Consider the following 17,644-nt stretch of genomic DNA (forward strand, 5'->3'; position numbering starts at 1 on the left):
GGCACATACACACACACACACACACAGGTATGCACACACACACACACACACACACACACACACACACACACACACACACACACACACACACACACACACACACACACACACACACACACACAGGTATGCATACATACACACATGCACAGTTCATTTGCACAGGTTCAGAGATTTTGTCATCGGAAAATATTATTGTTATTACAGTTTAGCTAATTTGATAGTGAGTGATTAAAAAACTCCAGGGTGACATTTCCATAGTGCAAAAGAGCACAGATTAAACCTGGCACAATTTTTCATCTGGCAAAGTTTACTTGTTCAACAATGTGTGTTATTAGGTGGCAACTATTTATACATCAACGTAATAATATGAATAATCACCTCCTTATTTCTCACATTGTTGAAAAAAAGTTCAATCACAGATCGGTGCTCTTTTGCACCACGAAAATGTCACCGCCAGGGTTCAATATATGCTACCTATTTCCAGAGATCTGTAAATGTAAATCAGCAGTTTGTAGGTACTGTACCTCCATCTGTAGCAGTCTTAGTTGACTGTCCTCCACAGTGGTAATAGAGGGACTGAGCAACAGGCCAGTGAGTGTTTCCAGAGAATGCTCCACTCCACACAGAGCTGTGTAGAGCTCTCTATCCAACATGGGATAGCCACCTTCCTTTGAATTGGCAGAGGAAAGGCCACTTGCTCTGTGTCTGAGTTGTCTAAGGCTTGCAGCACACACCTCTATCTCTCTCAGACCACCAAAGCCACCGCCGGTCCCCTCTGCCCTTGACCCTGTAGCCTACACAACCACATGGAGAGCACCATCAACACAATATAATGGCTTGAAGACAGCCGCCCTTAAAATCCTGTACCTCTGCTAAATTTTGACCCAGGTCTGATGAGTACTTGAATCAGGGAGGTGTGACAGTGTGAACTGACCGCATGTAGATCCTCCTCCTGAATATTCCTCAAGGTGTTGAGTTTCTCAGACAGTCGAGTGTGAAGGAGGTCCCATCTCACATCCTATGAAAAATAAACGTAAAATGTGCGGGCAGGTAATTGTGTGTGTGAGTGTGTGTACATATGTGGTGCACGGGTATGGTACTCTTACCAGGTCTTCCTGGGGGTCGCTGGGTGTATTTGGCAACTGACCATTGGCAACTGTCCCAATTTCCTTGGTTACTGACCCAGTCATCTTGGTTACTGATCCAGTCATCTTGGTTACTGACCCAGTCATCTTTGTTACAGAAGTAGTCTCAGGTACTGATTGTATCTCTTTGGTTACTGATCCAATCTTCACAGGTACTTCTCCAGTTTCTTTGGTTGCCAAGACACTTTTTACAGATGCTGGTCCAGTCTCCATGGTCACTGAACTAGTTTCAGGTAATGAGACAGTTGCCTTGGTTACTAATTCAGACTTCTCGGTTACTGACAAAGTCTCCTTGTTAATGTCTTTACTGACTGATTCTGTCGGCTTGTTTTCTGATATAGTGGTCTTGGAGATGGGTTTCCACTGAGCCGGTAATGACAGGGTGTCTGCAGGTGCTCGGTCTGTTTTTTCAGGTGTTGGTTGGATCTTCTCAGATATTAAACCAGAATTAGTGTCTTCTGGGTCTACACAAGACTCCGGGGTGTCCAACTCCTGAACGAAGACGGTTGGAATTAATCAAACTCAACCCCAATAGTGTGTAATGGAATCTGACATGCAATTACTTATTTACTCAATGATCTGGTAACACTTTACATCTTTACACTTTATAATCCATTAATAGATCATTAATAGATCATAGGCATGTATTAATGATATGCTGAACACTTGTAAATCATTATTACAACTTCATTTACCACTAGTAATTAAGGTATTTGTAAACGGTTAACACTGTTTAACAATGCTCATTAATACATCATGGATAATGAATTTGTTAATCATCTGTAAATTATTTCGAAACCATAATTATAAAATGTATAAAAAACTACAGTATGTTTATGTCAGTGAGCAATTTACATGCTATGAAGTCATAAACTATCACTTATTACTTCTGCCTTTATTCATGATCGATACGTTAATGTCTTACCTCTTAAAGCTAGGGGGCAGAATTTTCACTTTTGGATAAATAGCGTGCCCAATTTCAACTTCCTGCTACTCATGCCAAGAATATAATATATTATTCATATATTTGGATAGAAAAACACTCTGAAGTTTCTAAAACTGTTTGAATCATGTCTGTGAGTATATCAGAACTTATGTAGCAGGCAAAACCCAGAGGACTAACTGTTCCCTATATTGTCTTTGCTATTGGATATTTAATAGGAACCTATTGTCAGTTCCTACCACTTCCACTGGATGTCACCAGTCTTTGGAATATGTTTGAGGTTATTCCTTTGTGCAATGAAGAAGTAGGCCAGCTTGGAACTGGGGACACTTTTGTGAGTTGCTCAAGACGTGAAAAGCAGTGCTGGTTTCTTTTCTTTCCTTTATTGAATACAGATTGCCCCGTCTACAATTTGATCAATTATTAACTTTTGAAAATACCTAACGTTGTATTACAAAAATATTTTGGCAAAGTGTGTAGGCAACTTTTTAAATATGTTTTAGTGACGCTGTGTTTTTGCAAGCTGTTTTTTTTCTGGATCAAGCGCGCTTTATAAATGGACATTTTCGATATATATGGATGGAATTAATCAAACAAAAGGACCAATTGTGATGTTTATGGGACATATTGGAATGCAAACAAAAGAAGGCCATGCATATTTTATATTTTATTTCAGCGTTTTGTGTAGCACCTGCTATGCTAGCTCCTTTGTTTACTACTGGTGCAGATGGTGCAGGCTATCAGATAATAGCTTCTTATGCTTTCGCTGAAAAGCATTTTTAAAATCTGACATGTTGGCTGGATTCACAATGAGTGTAGCTTTAATTGAGTATCTTACATGTGCGATTTAATGAAAGTTTGAATTTTATAACATTTTATTTGTATCTGGCGCTCTGCATTTTCCCCAGCAATTGGCCAGTTGAGGCTCTAGCGTCTCCCCTATCCATAAGAGGTTTTAAGAACCACATAATGTACAAATTATTAGTAAACTTGTTTGCAGTACCCAATCTAAAGCTGCAGCCATTTATCCAAAATTATTCATGAAGGTTGAAATGATTATAAATCTTTATTCCCCTTCATAATATCAGCCTGGCCATCCCATCATTAAAAAACTCTATCTGACAATGTCATGAGGGGCATTATTAAAACTACTTTGTCAGCGATTAGATCACCTTCAACCAATCAGAACATGACCTAATCCAAAATGCGGCGTTTGGCCCTGTGGATTTTTACCCACCCATCATTTCTGTCTCTGTGTTTTGCACCAGATAGGACTGTTTTAGGTTTTCGCACGTTTGTTGTTTTGTTAGTTTATGTGTACAGTTTTCTTTATTAAAGTACAATGAATAACGACCACGCTGCATTTTGGTCCGCCTCTCCTTCTACAGATGAAAGCCGTGACACTGCCTAGCTGTGGGCTAGCTATCCTTCATTAGCTGATCCACATCTGCATCTGATCGGTACGCTCAGATGAAAGCAGACGTCCGCACCATATTTTCTATTTTAATGCCCTTTTTCTACGATATTTTTTATTTATTTTATTTTACCTTTATTTAACTAGGCAAGTCAGTTAAGAACAAATTCTTATTTTCATGTGCACCCTTGCATTGTAGCATAGCAATACATTGTAGCATATAGTGTCAACCTAAACATAATAACCATAGCAACCAAGACAGCACTCTCACAACAGTAACAATGGCACTCTCTGATTGGCTAAGAAGTAGCTGGTCCAGCACTGGCTAAATCAGGCCCGACGCATCCCTATGTCCCGATGGTCATTGCCTTCAGGGTAGCTAGAAGTGAATTTACGGCAGTGTGTTCATGGAGTGCGTGGTTAAAAGTGAGTAATGGTTGTTGTTGTTATGACTGAGATGTGTGTGTGTTTACTATTACTGTTAGTCGTAGTTGCTATTATTATTCCCTGTAATGTTATTACTGAGTTATTTATGCTGCATGTTCATGTAAAATGTTTGTTTCCTTTTCGATACGGTCCTTTGTTATACTTAGCATTCTCTCCCCTTTAGCTATTGTGGTCATTACCCTATTCACTACTTTGCACTGTTCATATTCATGTTGTTCCATGTATAGTTAATTCAGTATTTGTCTTTCTCTGTACTTGCAGATCATTTCCATACTCTGCTTGTCAATAAAGTTTCCTGTGTGTGTTAACTCTCTGTGAGGTTGCCTTATTCCTCTGACAAGGAAAGGGTTTTCAGTGAGTCACAGAACAGTCAAATGGGAGGGTAATTCCATCACAGTAATGTACAATGACACTGGAGCATAATTTCCTGTCTTCATTTTTTACTTCACCGCTACCTTTGAATCTGCCAGCTAGCAGCGACCTAGATAACTTACAACATTAGTTAGCCACACTGTAGCTTTTTGCTAATTTGTAATATGCAAGCTAGCTGTATGTCAATAAATTGTCAACTTTTCTCCAACCTCATGTGTGTTATGTAATTAAAAGGTATCTGACCAATTTAAGACTTGGTGAAAAGTGTCACACTTGAGATTAGATACTGAAGAAGTTTCCCTAATGTTCGATATGTCTGGTGGATCAATGTGTCAAAAGTGGCATTCATTAAACCAATAGAGAGAGAGGGGAAAAGTCCTTGTCCAATAGGAAAAGTACCAACCCATAGCCCTGGCCTTATTTTTAATAAATCACCAACTTCCCTGCAAACACCACTGTCTTGTGTACCTCTGATTCGGAGCCACACCTTCCAGACATGTGATTTGCTAAGATCAAATCATTACAAATATTTATTTTATTTAGTTGACTCCCCACTCCACACTGCCCTTTGCCACCTGGACAAAAAAAGAGCAACATATTGTTTATAAAACTATACATTATTTATATACCTATTATGAAGATATAGTGGCCACTTTTGATTCTGTACTGCAAATGTGTTTACTAATAATTTATAAATGGGTTGTTAAAGGGACATTGCACTTTCAAATCAAAGTTTGACAGACTTTTCCAGATTGGTATCTACACAACAAATGTTGTGGGACATGGTTTCATCTAGACATTAGTACACTTTTGAGATCTGAAAACATTTGACAAACTTTATTTTATGTGTGAAATACCCCTTTATGAATAATATGAGTCATGCAGGGAAGACTAGAATATGTTCCAGGATTCTTCCAATGGCATTGAGGAATCATCCACATCAAGACATTGGCTTCATCAATAAGTGTATCGATGACGTCGTCCCCACAGTGACTGTACGTACATACCTCAACCAGAAGCCATGGATGACAGGCAACACGGTACTGAGCTAAAGGGTAGAACTGCCGCTTTCAAGGAGCGGGACTCTAACCCGGACGCTTATAAGAAATGTCGCTATGCCCCCCGATGAAGCATCAAACAGGAAAAGCGTCAATACAGGACTAAGATTGAATCCTACGTCACCAGCTCCAATGCTCATCGGATGTGGAAGGGCTTGCAAACTATTACAGACTAAAAAGGGAAGCACAGCCACGAGCTGCCCAATGACACGAGCCAACCAGACGAGATAAATGACTTCTATGCTCGCGTCGAGGCAAGCAACACTGAAGCATGCATGAGATCACCAGCTGTTCTGGATGACTGTGAGATAACACTCTCGGTAGCCGATGTGTGTAAGATCTGTAAACAGGTCAACATTCACAAGGCTGCAGGGCCAGACAAATTACCAGGACATATACTCTGAGCGTCAACTGACCAACTGGCAAGTGTCTTCACTGACATTTTCAACCTGTCCCTGACCAAGTCCGTAATACCAACATGTTTCAAGCAGACCACCATAATCCCTGTGCCCAAGAACACCAACGTAACCTGCCTAAATGACCACCGACCCATAGCGCTCACGTCTTGTAGCCATGAAGGGCTTTGAAAGGCTGATCATGGCTCACATCAACACCATTATCCCAGAAACTCTAGACCCACTCCAATTTGCATACCGCCCAAACAGATCCACAGAGGATTCAACCTTTATTGCACTCCACACTGCCCTTTGTGAGAATGCTATTCAGCGTTCAACACCATAGTGCCCTCAAAGCTCATCACTAAGCTAAGGACCCTGGGACTAAACACCTCCCTCTGCAACTGGATCCTGGACTTCCTGATAAAACCTGGGGGTGGCCTAAGGGTAGGTAACAACATATCTGCCACGCTGATCCTCAACATGGGGGCCCCTCAGGGGTATGTGCTTAGTCCCTCCTGTACTCCCTGTTCACCCATGACTGCATGGCAAAGCACGACTCCAACACCATCAGCAAGTTTTTCCCGACTACACAACAGTGGTAGGCCTGATCACCGACAACAATGAGACAGCCTATAGGGAGGAGGTCAGAGACCTGGCAGTGTGGTGCCAGGATAACAACCTCTCCCTCAATGTGATCAAGACAAAGGAGATGATTGTGGACTATAGGAAAAGGAGGGCCGATCACATTCCCATCTACAGGGCTGTAGTGGAACAGGTTGAGGGCTTCAAGTTCCTTGATGTCCACATCACCAATGAACTATCATGATCCAAACAAAGATTTGGCATGGGTCTTCAGATCCTCAAACAGTTCTACAGCTGCACCATCCAGAGCATCCTGACTGTTTGCATCACTGCTTGGTATGGCAACAGCTCGGCCTCTGAACACAAGGCACTACAGAGGGTAGTGCGTACGGCTCCGTACATCACTGGAGCCAAGCTTCCTGCCATCCAGGACCTCTATACCAGGCGGTGTCAGAGGAAGGCCCTAAAAATTGCCAAAGACTCCAGCCACCCGAGTCATAGACTTCTCTCTGCTACAACACGGCAAGCGGTACCGGAGCACCAAGTCTAGATCCAAAAGGCTTTTTAACAGCTTCTACCACCAAGCCATAAGACTCCTGAACAGCTAATCAAATGACTACCCGGACTATTTGCATTTTTACTTATTTCATTTTAGTAAAAACTTTAACACTTATTTTTCTTAAAACTGCATTGTTGGATAAGGGCTTGTAAGTAAGCATATTACTGTATTGTATTTGACACATGTGACAAATAAAATGTTTTTTGATGAACAAGGGCATTAAAGTCATTGGCAGATAATTTACAACTTCTATATAGGCATGTTTATGAATAGCTTACTATGTCTAATAAAGTATACTGAACACAAATTTAAATGCAACATTCAACAATTTCAAATATTTTACCGAGTTACAGCGAATATAAGGAAATCAGTCAATTGAAAATAAATTATTAGTCCCCAATCTATGGATTTCACAAGACCTCGGTAGGAGCGCAGCATTGTGTTGTGTGACACAATGCCCCAGAGTGACCTTTTATTGTCCCCAGCACAATGTGCACCTGTGTAATGATCATGCTGTTTAATCAGCTTCTTGATATGCCACACCTGTCAGGTGGATGAATTATTTTGGCAAAGGAGAAATGCTCACTAACAGGGAAGTAAACAGATGTGTCCACAGAATTTGAGAGAAATTTGTTTTTGTGCTTATGGAACATTTCTAGGATATTTTATTTCAGCTCATGAAACATGGGAGCAAAACTTTACATGTTGTGTTTATATTTTTCTTCAGTATAATTATAATGATTTACATTCATGTGCAGTAAATCATTAACACATGCTTAGTAAATTATATATTAATGGCTTTCAAATTAACATTATTATAAAGTGTTACCCTCTGAACCAGACAGACAGACAGACAGACGTGAGAGAGCAACTGTTAAACCTTTAGTGACGGCTAATAAGGAAAAACTATCACATGTAGAGGACTTCCTATAAACGTCTGCTTACCTTAGTGACAGCGCCGATGTGGGCTTCAGACATAGCGTCACTATCCTGGAGCCAGTGTGTGGTTGTAGCCACTGATTCTGCCAGCTCCTGGTGGCTAAGAGTCTCGTCTGGGTCCTAACACAGACAGTACATGTACACACACACACACGCACACACGCACACACGCACACACGCACACACGCACACACACACACACACACACACACACACACACACACACACACACACACACACACACACACACGTTATGGGTGTGTGTTATGTGTGTGTGTGGCAGACAAGGCTCTTGAATGGCAGCTGCCTCTGACAGTGTCCAAGGGATGTCGAGGTAGGACAATCAGTAAAAGTATAACATGTTAAACTTAAACCCTGTTATAAGGCCCACATTTTTAAAATTATATATTTTTATTTCACCTTTACAGTGCCTTGCGAAAGTATTCAGCCCCCTTGAACTTTGCGACCTTTAGCCACATTTCAGGCTTCAAACATATAGATATAAAGCTGTATTTTTTTGTGAAGAATCAACAACAAGTGGGACACAATCATGAAGTGGAACGACATTTATTGGATATTTCAAACTTTTTTAACAAATCAAAAACTGAAAAATTGGGCGTGCAAAATTATTCAGCCCCTTTCCTTTCAGTGCAGCAAACTCTCTCCAGAAGTTCAGTGAGGATCTCTGAATGATCCAATGTTGACCTAAATGACTAATGATGATAAATACAATCCACCTGTGTGTAATCAAGTCTCCGTATAAATGCACCTGCACTGTGATAGTCTCAGAGGTCCGTTAAAAGCGCAGAGAGCATCATGAAGAACACGGAACACACCAGGCAGGTCCGAGATACTGTTGTGAAGAAGTTTAAAGCCGGATTTGGATACAAAAAGATTTCCTAAGCATTAAACATCCCAAGGAGCACTGTGCAAGCGATAATATTGAAATGGAAGGAGTATCTGACCACTGCAAATCTACCAAGACCTGGCCGTCCCTCTAAACTTTCAGCTCATACAAGGAGAAGACTGCTCAGAGATGCAGCCAAGAGGCCCATGATCACTCTGGATGAACTGCAGAGATCTACAGCTGAGGTGGGAGACTCTGTCCATAGGACAACAATCAGTTGTATATTGCACAAATCTGGCCTTTATGGAAGAGTGTCAAGAAGAAAGCCATTTCTTAAAGATATCCATAAAAAGTGTTGTTTAAAGTTTGCCACAAGCCACCTGGGAGACACACCAAACATGTGGAAGAAGGTGCTCTGGTCAGATGAAACCAAAATTGAACTTTTTGGCAACAATGCAAAACGTTATGTTTGGCGTAAAAGCAACACAGCACATCACCCTGAACACCCCATCCCCACTGTCAAACATGGTGGTGGCAGCATCATGGTTTGGGCCTGCTTTTCTTCAGCAGGGACAGGGAAGATGGTTAAAATTGATGGGAAGATGGATGGAGCCAAATACAGGACCATTCTGGAAGAAAACCTGATGGAGTCTGCAAAAGACCCGAGACTGGGGTGGAGATTTGTCTTCCAACAAGACAATGATCCAAAACATAAAGCAAAATCTACAATGGAATGGTTCAAAAATAAACATATCCAGGTGTTAGAATGGCCAAGTCAAAGTCCAGACCTGAATCCAATCGAGAATCTGTGGAAAGAACTGAAAACTGCTGTTCACAAATGCTCTCCATCCAACCTCACTGAGCTCGAGCTGTTTTGCAAGGAGGAATGGGAAAAAATTTCAGTCTCTCGATGTGCAAAACTGATAGAGACATACCCCAAGCGACTTACAGCTGTAATGGCAGCAAAAGGTGGCGCTACAAAGTATTAACTTAAGGGGGCTGAATAATTTTGCACGCCCAATTTTTCAGTTTTTGATTTGTTAAAAAAGTTTGAAATATCCAATAAATGTCATTCCACTTCATGATTGTGTCCCACTTGTTGTTGATTCTTCACAAAAAAATACAGTTTTATATCTTTATGTTTGAAGCCTGAAATGTGGCAAAAGGTTGCAAAGTTCAAGGGGGCTGAATACTTTCGCAAGGCACTGTATTTAACCAGGTAAGCCAGCTGAGAACAAGTTCTCATTTACAACTGCAACCTGGCCAAGATAAAGCAAAGCAGTGTGACACAAACAACAACACAGAATTACACATGAAATAAACAAACGTACAGTCAATAACACAGTAGAAAAGTCTATATACAGTGTGTGCAAATGAAGTAAGATTAGGGAGGTAAGGCAATAAATAGGCCGTAGTGGCGAAATAATTAGAATTTCGCAAATAAACCTTGGAGTGATAGATGTGCAGAAGATGAACGTGCAAGTAGAGATAATAAATAACAATATAGGGAGGGGGTAGTTGGATGGGCTATTTACAGATGGGCTATGTACTGGTGCAATGATCTGTAAGCTGCTCTGACAGCTGATGCTTAAAGCTAGTGAGGGAGATATGAGTCTCCAGCTTCAGTGATTTTTGCAATTTGTTCCAGTCATTGGTAGCAGAGAACTGGAAGGAAAGGCGGCCAAAGCAGGAATTGGCTTTGGGGGTGACCAGTGAGATATACCTGCTGGAGCCCATGCTACGGTTGGGTGCTGCTATGGTGACCAGTGAGCTGAGATAAGGCGGGGCTATAAGGACTTATAGATGACCTGGAGCCAGTGGCTTTGGCGACGAATATGAAGTGAGGGCCAGCCAACGAGAGCATACAGGTTGCAGTGGTGGGTAAAATATAGGGCTTTGGTGATGAAACGGATGGCACTGTGATAGAGGCTATTTTGTAAATGACATCGCCAAAGTCAAGGATCAGTAGGATAGTCAGTTTTACGAGGGTATGTTTGGCAGCATGAGTGAAGGATGCTTGTTGCGAAATAGGAAGCTGATTCTAGATTTAATTTTGGATTGGAGATGCTTAATATGAGACTGGAAGGAGTTTTTACAGTCTAACCAGACACCTAGGTATTTGTAGTTGTCCACATATTTTAAGTCAGAACCGTCCAGAGTAGTGATGCTAGGCGGGTGGGCAGATGCGGGCAGCGATCAGTTGAAGAGCATGCATTCAGTTTTGTTTTCATTTAAGAGCAGTTGGAGGCCACGGAAGGAGAATTGTATGGCATTGAAGCTCGTCTGGAGGTTAGTTAACCTCTTGAGTGTAGGGGGCAGTATTTTGATGTTTGGATGAAAAACGTACCCAAATTAAACCGCCTATTTCTCAGGCCCTGAATCTAGAGTATGCATATAATTGTCAGATTAGGATAGAAAACACTCTAAAGTTTCTAAAACTGTCAAAATATTGTCTGTGAGTATAACAGAACTGATATTGCAGGCGAAAGCCTGAGGAAAATCAAACCAGTAAGTGGCATCTATTTTGAAAGCTCAATTTAAAGGGATATCAACCAGATTCCTTTTCCTATGGCTTCCCCATGGTGCGAACAGTCTTTAGACAGTTTCAGGTTTTTATTTTGAAAAATGAGCGAGAAAGATTACAAAGCGTCATTGTACGGCTGGGTGCCAGCAGCGTTTTGTATGCTTAACAGCTTGGAGCAGCCATTTTCTCTCTCTCTCCTATTGAAGAAGCTACATTCCCAGTTGATATATTATTGATTACATATTGTAAAAACAACCTGAGGATTGATTAAAAAAAATTGAAATGTTTCTACGAACATTACGGATACTATTTGGAATTTGTGTCTGCAATGTCGTGACCGCTCGAGCCTGTGGATTTCTGAACATAACGTGCCAACCAAATGGAGGTAGTTTGGATATAAAAATAATCTTTATGGAACAAAAGGAACATTTAATGTGTAACTGGGAGTCTCGTGAGTGCAAACATCCAAAGATCAAAGGTAAGCGATTTAATTGATTGCTTTTCTGACTTTCATGACCAATCTACTTGGATGCTAGCTGTTTGTAATATTTTGTCTACTGATAGAGATGTGCTTACATTATTGAAATCTGACACACCTGGTGGATTAACAACAAGTTAAGCTGTGTTTTGCTATATTGCACTTGTGATTTCAGGAAAATTAAATATTTTTAGTAATTTAATTTGAATTTGGCGCTCTGCAATTCAGCGGTGGTTGACGAAAATGATCCCGCTAAGGGGATGGGTGCATCGAGAAGTTAACACAGTGTCCAAAGAAGGACCAGAAGTATACAGAATGGCGTCGTCAGCGTAGAGGTGGATCAGAGAATCACCAGCCGCAAGAGCGACATCATTGATGTATACAGAGAAAAGAGTCGGCCCGAGAATTGAACCCTGTGGCACCCCCATAGAGACTGCCAGAGGTCCGGACAGCAGGCCCTCCGATTTGACACACTGAACTCTATCAGAGAAGTAGTTGGTGAACCAGGCGAGGCAGTCATTTGAGAAACCAAGGCTGTTGAGGCTGCCGATAGGAATGCGGTGATTGACGGAGTCGAAAGCCTTGGCCAGGTCGATGAATACGCCTGCACAGAACTGTCTTTTGATGGCGATTATGATATTGTTAAGGACCTTGAGCGTGGCTGAGGTACAACCATGACCAGCTCGGAAACCAGATTGCATAGCGGAGAAGGTACGGTGGGATTCTAAATGGTCGGTGATCTCTTTGTTAACTTGGCTTTCGAAGACCTTAGAAAGGCAGGGTAGGATAGATATAGGTCTGTAACAGTTTGGGTCTAGAGTGTCTCCCCCTTTGAAGAGGGGGATGACCGTGGCAGCGTTCCAATCTTTGGGGATCTCAGATGATACGAAAGAGAGTTTGAACAGGCTAGTAATAGGGGTTGCAACAATTGCGGCGGATAATTTTAGAAAGAGAGGGTCCAGATTGTCTAGCCCAGCTGATTTGTAGAGGTCCAGATTTTGCAACTCTTTCAGAACATCAGCTATCTGGGTTTGGGTGAAGGAGAAATGCGAAGGCTTGGGCAAGGTGCTGTGGCGGGTGCAGAGTTGGCCCGGGGTGGTAGCAAGGTGGAAAGCAAGGGGCGGCAGGGTAACCTAGTGGTTAGAGCATTGAACTAGTAACCGGAAGGTTGGAAGTTCAAATCCCCGAGCTGACAAGGTACAAATCTAGGCCGTCATTGAAAAAAATATTTCTTAACTGACTTGCCTAGTTAAATAAAGGTAAAATAAAAAAGGCCAGCTGTAGAAAAATGCTTATTGATAATTGTAGATTTATCGGTGGTGACAGTGTTTCCTAGCCTCAGTGCAGCTGGGAGGAGGTGCTCTTGTTCTCAATGGACTTTACAGTGTCCAAGAACTTCTTGGAGTTTGTGCTACAGGATGCAAATATCTGTTTGAAAAAGCTAGCCTTTGCTTTTCTAACCGCCTGTGTATACTGGTTCCTAACTTTCTTGAAATGTTGCATATCGCGGGGGCTATTCAATGCTAATGCAGTATGCCACAGGATGTTTTTGTGCTGGTCAAGTGCAGTCAGGTCTGGAGTGAACCAAGGGCTATATCTGTTCTGGTTCTACATTTTTGAATGGGGCATGCTTATTTAAGATGGTGAGGAAAGCACTTTTAAAGAATAACCAGGCATCCTCTACTGATGGAATGAGGTCAATATATTTCCAGGATACCTGGGCCCGGTTGATTAGTAAGGCCTGCTCGCTGAAGTGTTTTAAACTATCATTACAATGACATCAGAGGAAAACATTCAATAACTTTGAAAAAACATTAAATACTGCAAAGTAAGATGATCATGAAACGAAACTGTGACACAGTTAAAGAGGAAAGGGAAAGGGTAAATACGGTTGCATGCCCACACGGAATAGCATTCAAAGAAAAGAGGGAACTGTAGGTGACCACTGCAGGAGACTCTTGACGTAACTTCAAAGGACGTGTGTTGCTATGAACACCGTGCAATAGTGACATGATGAAAGGAATAAGTCAGAAATTGTATGAAGTAGTGTACTTCCTGTTTTCTGAAGGCATAGAACAATCCCACTCTATGTGCAACAACCACATTACGACCACTAACTTTAAATGTTAGCCCTAACCCCACTCTTTACTGTAATATTTTGATCAAGTCCCAAAATGGAGCTGGCAAATAAATGAGGAGTCAATTAAATTGGAGCAGAGGTGGGATTAAAAAATAATTTGTGGCTGTAGCCAACGAACTACAATGGGCCAAAAATATATCTTGTGTTTTAGGTTTTTGTTTTATTTGATCTTTACCTCAGGTAAACTGCATGTGAGTGTGTCAGAGGATGATGAGTGATGATCTTCATCCTCGTATTCCTCCTCTTCCTCAGAGAGGCATGCTTCTGAGGCATCCTCCTTCACAACAGGGTTAGGAAAGGGTTAACATTGGCTGTTAGTTACATGTTAGAGAAGTGGTCGTCAAGTCGGGTCCTTTGTTCCAGCTCAGCACTGAAACACCACATACTTTATAGTTAGTTGATTACCTCATTTAGGTATGTTGAAATGCTGGACTGGATCAAAAGACTGCACACCCTGTAGCTCTCCAAGACCAAGAGTGCCCGCAAATTGTTATTCAAACTCATGTCACTTCTAATGTCAGGGTGAGTCCGAAATGGCATAGTATTCCCTACATAGTGCACTAGGGTAACATTGTGTACGTAAAATAAAAATGTTGGTTGATCATGCAAGCTTGTACCTGATGTCCGGTGATCCGCGGTGGACCCATATTCTGTTGATGTGTACTTATTAAGATAAGGGCACTGGGGTCTGTTGTCACACACACATTGCATGATGGGATGACCCCCTCAGCCTCCCTCACTTCACGCATGTTGCCCTGTGGATACAGAGGAGGAGATTAGAGAGGTTAAAGGTCAAAATCATGCTTTTCATCAAATTAGATGGTATTTGGATGAAACCAAATCAAAGTAGGATGACCAAAGTTTGAAAAATGACTGTTGCTGGTACATGGATAAAGTTTGATCATAAAATCAAATGGCATTTGTCACATGCGCCGAATACAACAGGTGTAGACTTCACTGTGTAATGCTTACTTACAAGCCCTTTTCCAACAATGCCGAGTTCAAAAGTAAAATAAAAATAAAAAACAGTAAGTCAATGTGAAGGGGTACGAGGTAGTTGAGGTATTATGTAGGTAGGGGTAAAAGTGACTAGGCTATCAGGATAGATAATAAACAGAATAGCAGCAGCACATGTGAAAGTGTGTGCATGTCTGTGTGTGTGGCGTCAATATGCATGTGTGTTTTGTTAGTGTGTGTGTGTTGGAGTGTAAGTAGTTGTGAGTGTGTGAGTATAGTCCAGTGAGTGTGCATAGAGTCAGTGTAAGGGAGTCAGTGCAAAACAGGTTCAATTTAATAGTGGAAACTTTCGTGGGAATTAACGAGAATTTGGGAATTAACGTAAATATATGCAAATTAATATTAATACCATTTAAATGTAGATGTTTTTTGCATTGGATATATTTATCATATGGAGACAGAAACATAAACCTTACCTTATCATAAATAGACATAATTGCAAATGACTAAATCCTGCCAATAGAAATAAAAAAAACTATTTAGTTACAAATTGAACTTAAATTAAATGAGTTGAGTCTTCACATGGGAGAATTTCACTGAAGAACAAAAGAAAGGGAATATTGAATGATCCCCAAAAATCCATCGCATCTCCCAAAAATGTTTTCAACATACATCTGTAAAATGATAGTCTAGAAACTAAAGCTTTGGTTCTCTTCCACTCAGACTTCCATGTCTTCTCCCTGGACATCCTCAATGTCCACCTCTTGAACATCAGACTGAGGCCTCATCTTCACTGTCACTTTCCAACCTTGTTGAAGATGGCTCGTTGTCAGGCTCAAAATGCCTCAAATTTGCCCAGATTGCCACCAGTTTTTCAAACCTTGTATTGGTCAGCCTGTTGAGTGTTTTGCTGTGTGTGGTCCCAAACAATGACCAGTTGCGCTCTGAGGTGGCTGATGTTAGTGGGATTTGGAGAATGATGTAGGCAACGGGGTAAAGAGCCTACATCCACAAAGTTCCATTCACCAGGTGGCTGATGAGATATGTTGGCACGACTGCCATATTGCATCTCCATCCCAAAGCCCTTGCGTGGAAGTGTACTTCGCCAGACTGCCAATAACCTTGCCCTCATCCAGGCCAAGGTGGCGAGACATGGTAGTGATGACACCACAGGCCTTGTTGATCTCTGCACCAGAGAGGATGCTCTTGCCAGCATACTTGGGGTCGTGTATGGACTACAGGCGTGTATGGACTACAGGCAGAAGTCTCCACGCTTTTTGATGTATTTCAGAACTGCAGTTTCCTCTGCTTGGAGCAACAGTGAAGTGGGCAGGGCAGTATGGATTTGTTCTCTTACATCTAAAAACAGAGTCTGAAGATCAGACAGGATTGCATTGTCTCCCTCAATCCGTACAATGGCTACTGCTCTAGGTTTCAGAAGTTTCAGGTTGCTTAATTAACACTCTCTCCCAAAATATATCATCCTGGAAAATCCTCGATGGGGCTGTCCATATCGGCAGACTGCGATATGGCCATTTCTTGGACTCCTTCCCCTCCAGGAGACTGTCAAGCATAATGACAACATCACCCCAATGGGTGTTATTGGGCAGTTTCAATGTGGTGATCTTATTCTTCTCACTTTGTTTGGTGAGGTAGATTGCTGATATAACTTGATGACCCTTCACATGCTTAACAATTTCCTTGGCTCTCTTGTAAAGTGTATCCATTGTTTCCAGTGCAATGATGTCCTTGAGGAGCAGATTCAATGCATGAGCAGCACGGCCAATGGGTGTGATGTGAGGGTAGAGCTCCTCCACTTTAGACCAAGCAGCTTTCATGTTCGCAGCATGTCTGTCACCAGTGCAAATACTGCCTTCAGCTCATCTGCAATGTAGAGACCGGTGTGTCTGTTGTCCCTTGTGTCTGTGCTCTTGTACAATACTGGTTGAGGGGTGGATAATATTAATTTAATTATTCCTTGCCCATGAACATTTGACCACCCATCAGAGATGATTGCATTACAGTCTGCTTTCTCTATGATTTGCTTGACCTTCACTTGAACTCTGTTGAACTCCGCATCCAGCAAATGAGTAGATAAAGCACGTCTGGTTGGAGGGGTTTATGCTGGGCAAAGAACATTCAGATATCTCTTCCAATAAACATGGCCTGTGAGCATCAGAGGTGAACCAGTTGCATAGACAGCTCGAGCAAGACATCCCTCATCATTTCTCTGACTACGTTCCTCCATTGATTTAAAAAAAACTTCTGATTCCAGGAGGATCATGAACTGTTGCTATTGATAAGGTGTGTGATTCATCATTTTCACCTCGAATAGAAGTAGAGGGACTTTTGTCAGAGGTTGTTTGTTGTGAGCGCTGAGAGAACTTTATACACTTAGCCAGATGATTCTGCATCTTTGTTGCATTCTTCACATATGATTTGGCACAGTATTTACAAATGTACATAGCTTTTCCTTCTACATTAGCTGCAGTGAAATGTCTCCACACATCAGATAGTGCCCATGGCATTTTCCTGTAAAGATTTGAAAAACAAATGGTGAAAAAAAAATACAATTTCATGTACAGATAAATAGTTAAGCAGTTAGATTAAACAACTCCTTTGTAAGAGAAATGTTTTAAAATTAAAAAGTGAATTAACACTCCTGAGTTAGCAAGCTCTAGCAAGCTAAAACCCAATTGGTAGCAAAAACTAACTACCAGAAATTGTTAACAAGTTATAAATGATTTAAACACACTTTGCTGTAGGCTACTATTTACTAGTTAACAAAAAATAATGTATGTAATTTTAAATATATTCACAACACCCAGTGGTGTAATCAAA

At 41.3% G+C, this 17,644-nt stretch overlaps 1 protein-coding gene across 1 annotated transcript in view; it reads right to left on the reverse strand.

Moving 5' to 3' along the window:
- LOC135505860 (nesprin-2-like) overlaps positions 1-17,644 on the reverse strand; it is a 246,229-nt gene that overhangs the window by 101,803 nt on the left and 126,782 nt on the right. The window contains 6 exon segments of the mRNA XM_064925056.1: positions 525-794; positions 935-1,018; positions 1,107-1,637; positions 7,864-7,977; positions 14,022-14,123; positions 14,464-14,601. Coding sequence (XP_064781128.1) covers positions 525-794; positions 935-1,018; positions 1,107-1,637; positions 7,864-7,977; positions 14,022-14,123; positions 14,464-14,601 — 1,239 coding nt within the window.

The sequence above is a fragment of the Oncorhynchus masou genome, chromosome 19 (genome assembly GCF_036934945.1).
Source record: "Oncorhynchus masou masou isolate Uvic2021 chromosome 19, UVic_Omas_1.1, whole genome shotgun sequence".
Taxonomy (NCBI): domain Eukaryota; kingdom Metazoa; phylum Chordata; class Actinopteri; order Salmoniformes; family Salmonidae; genus Oncorhynchus; species Oncorhynchus masou.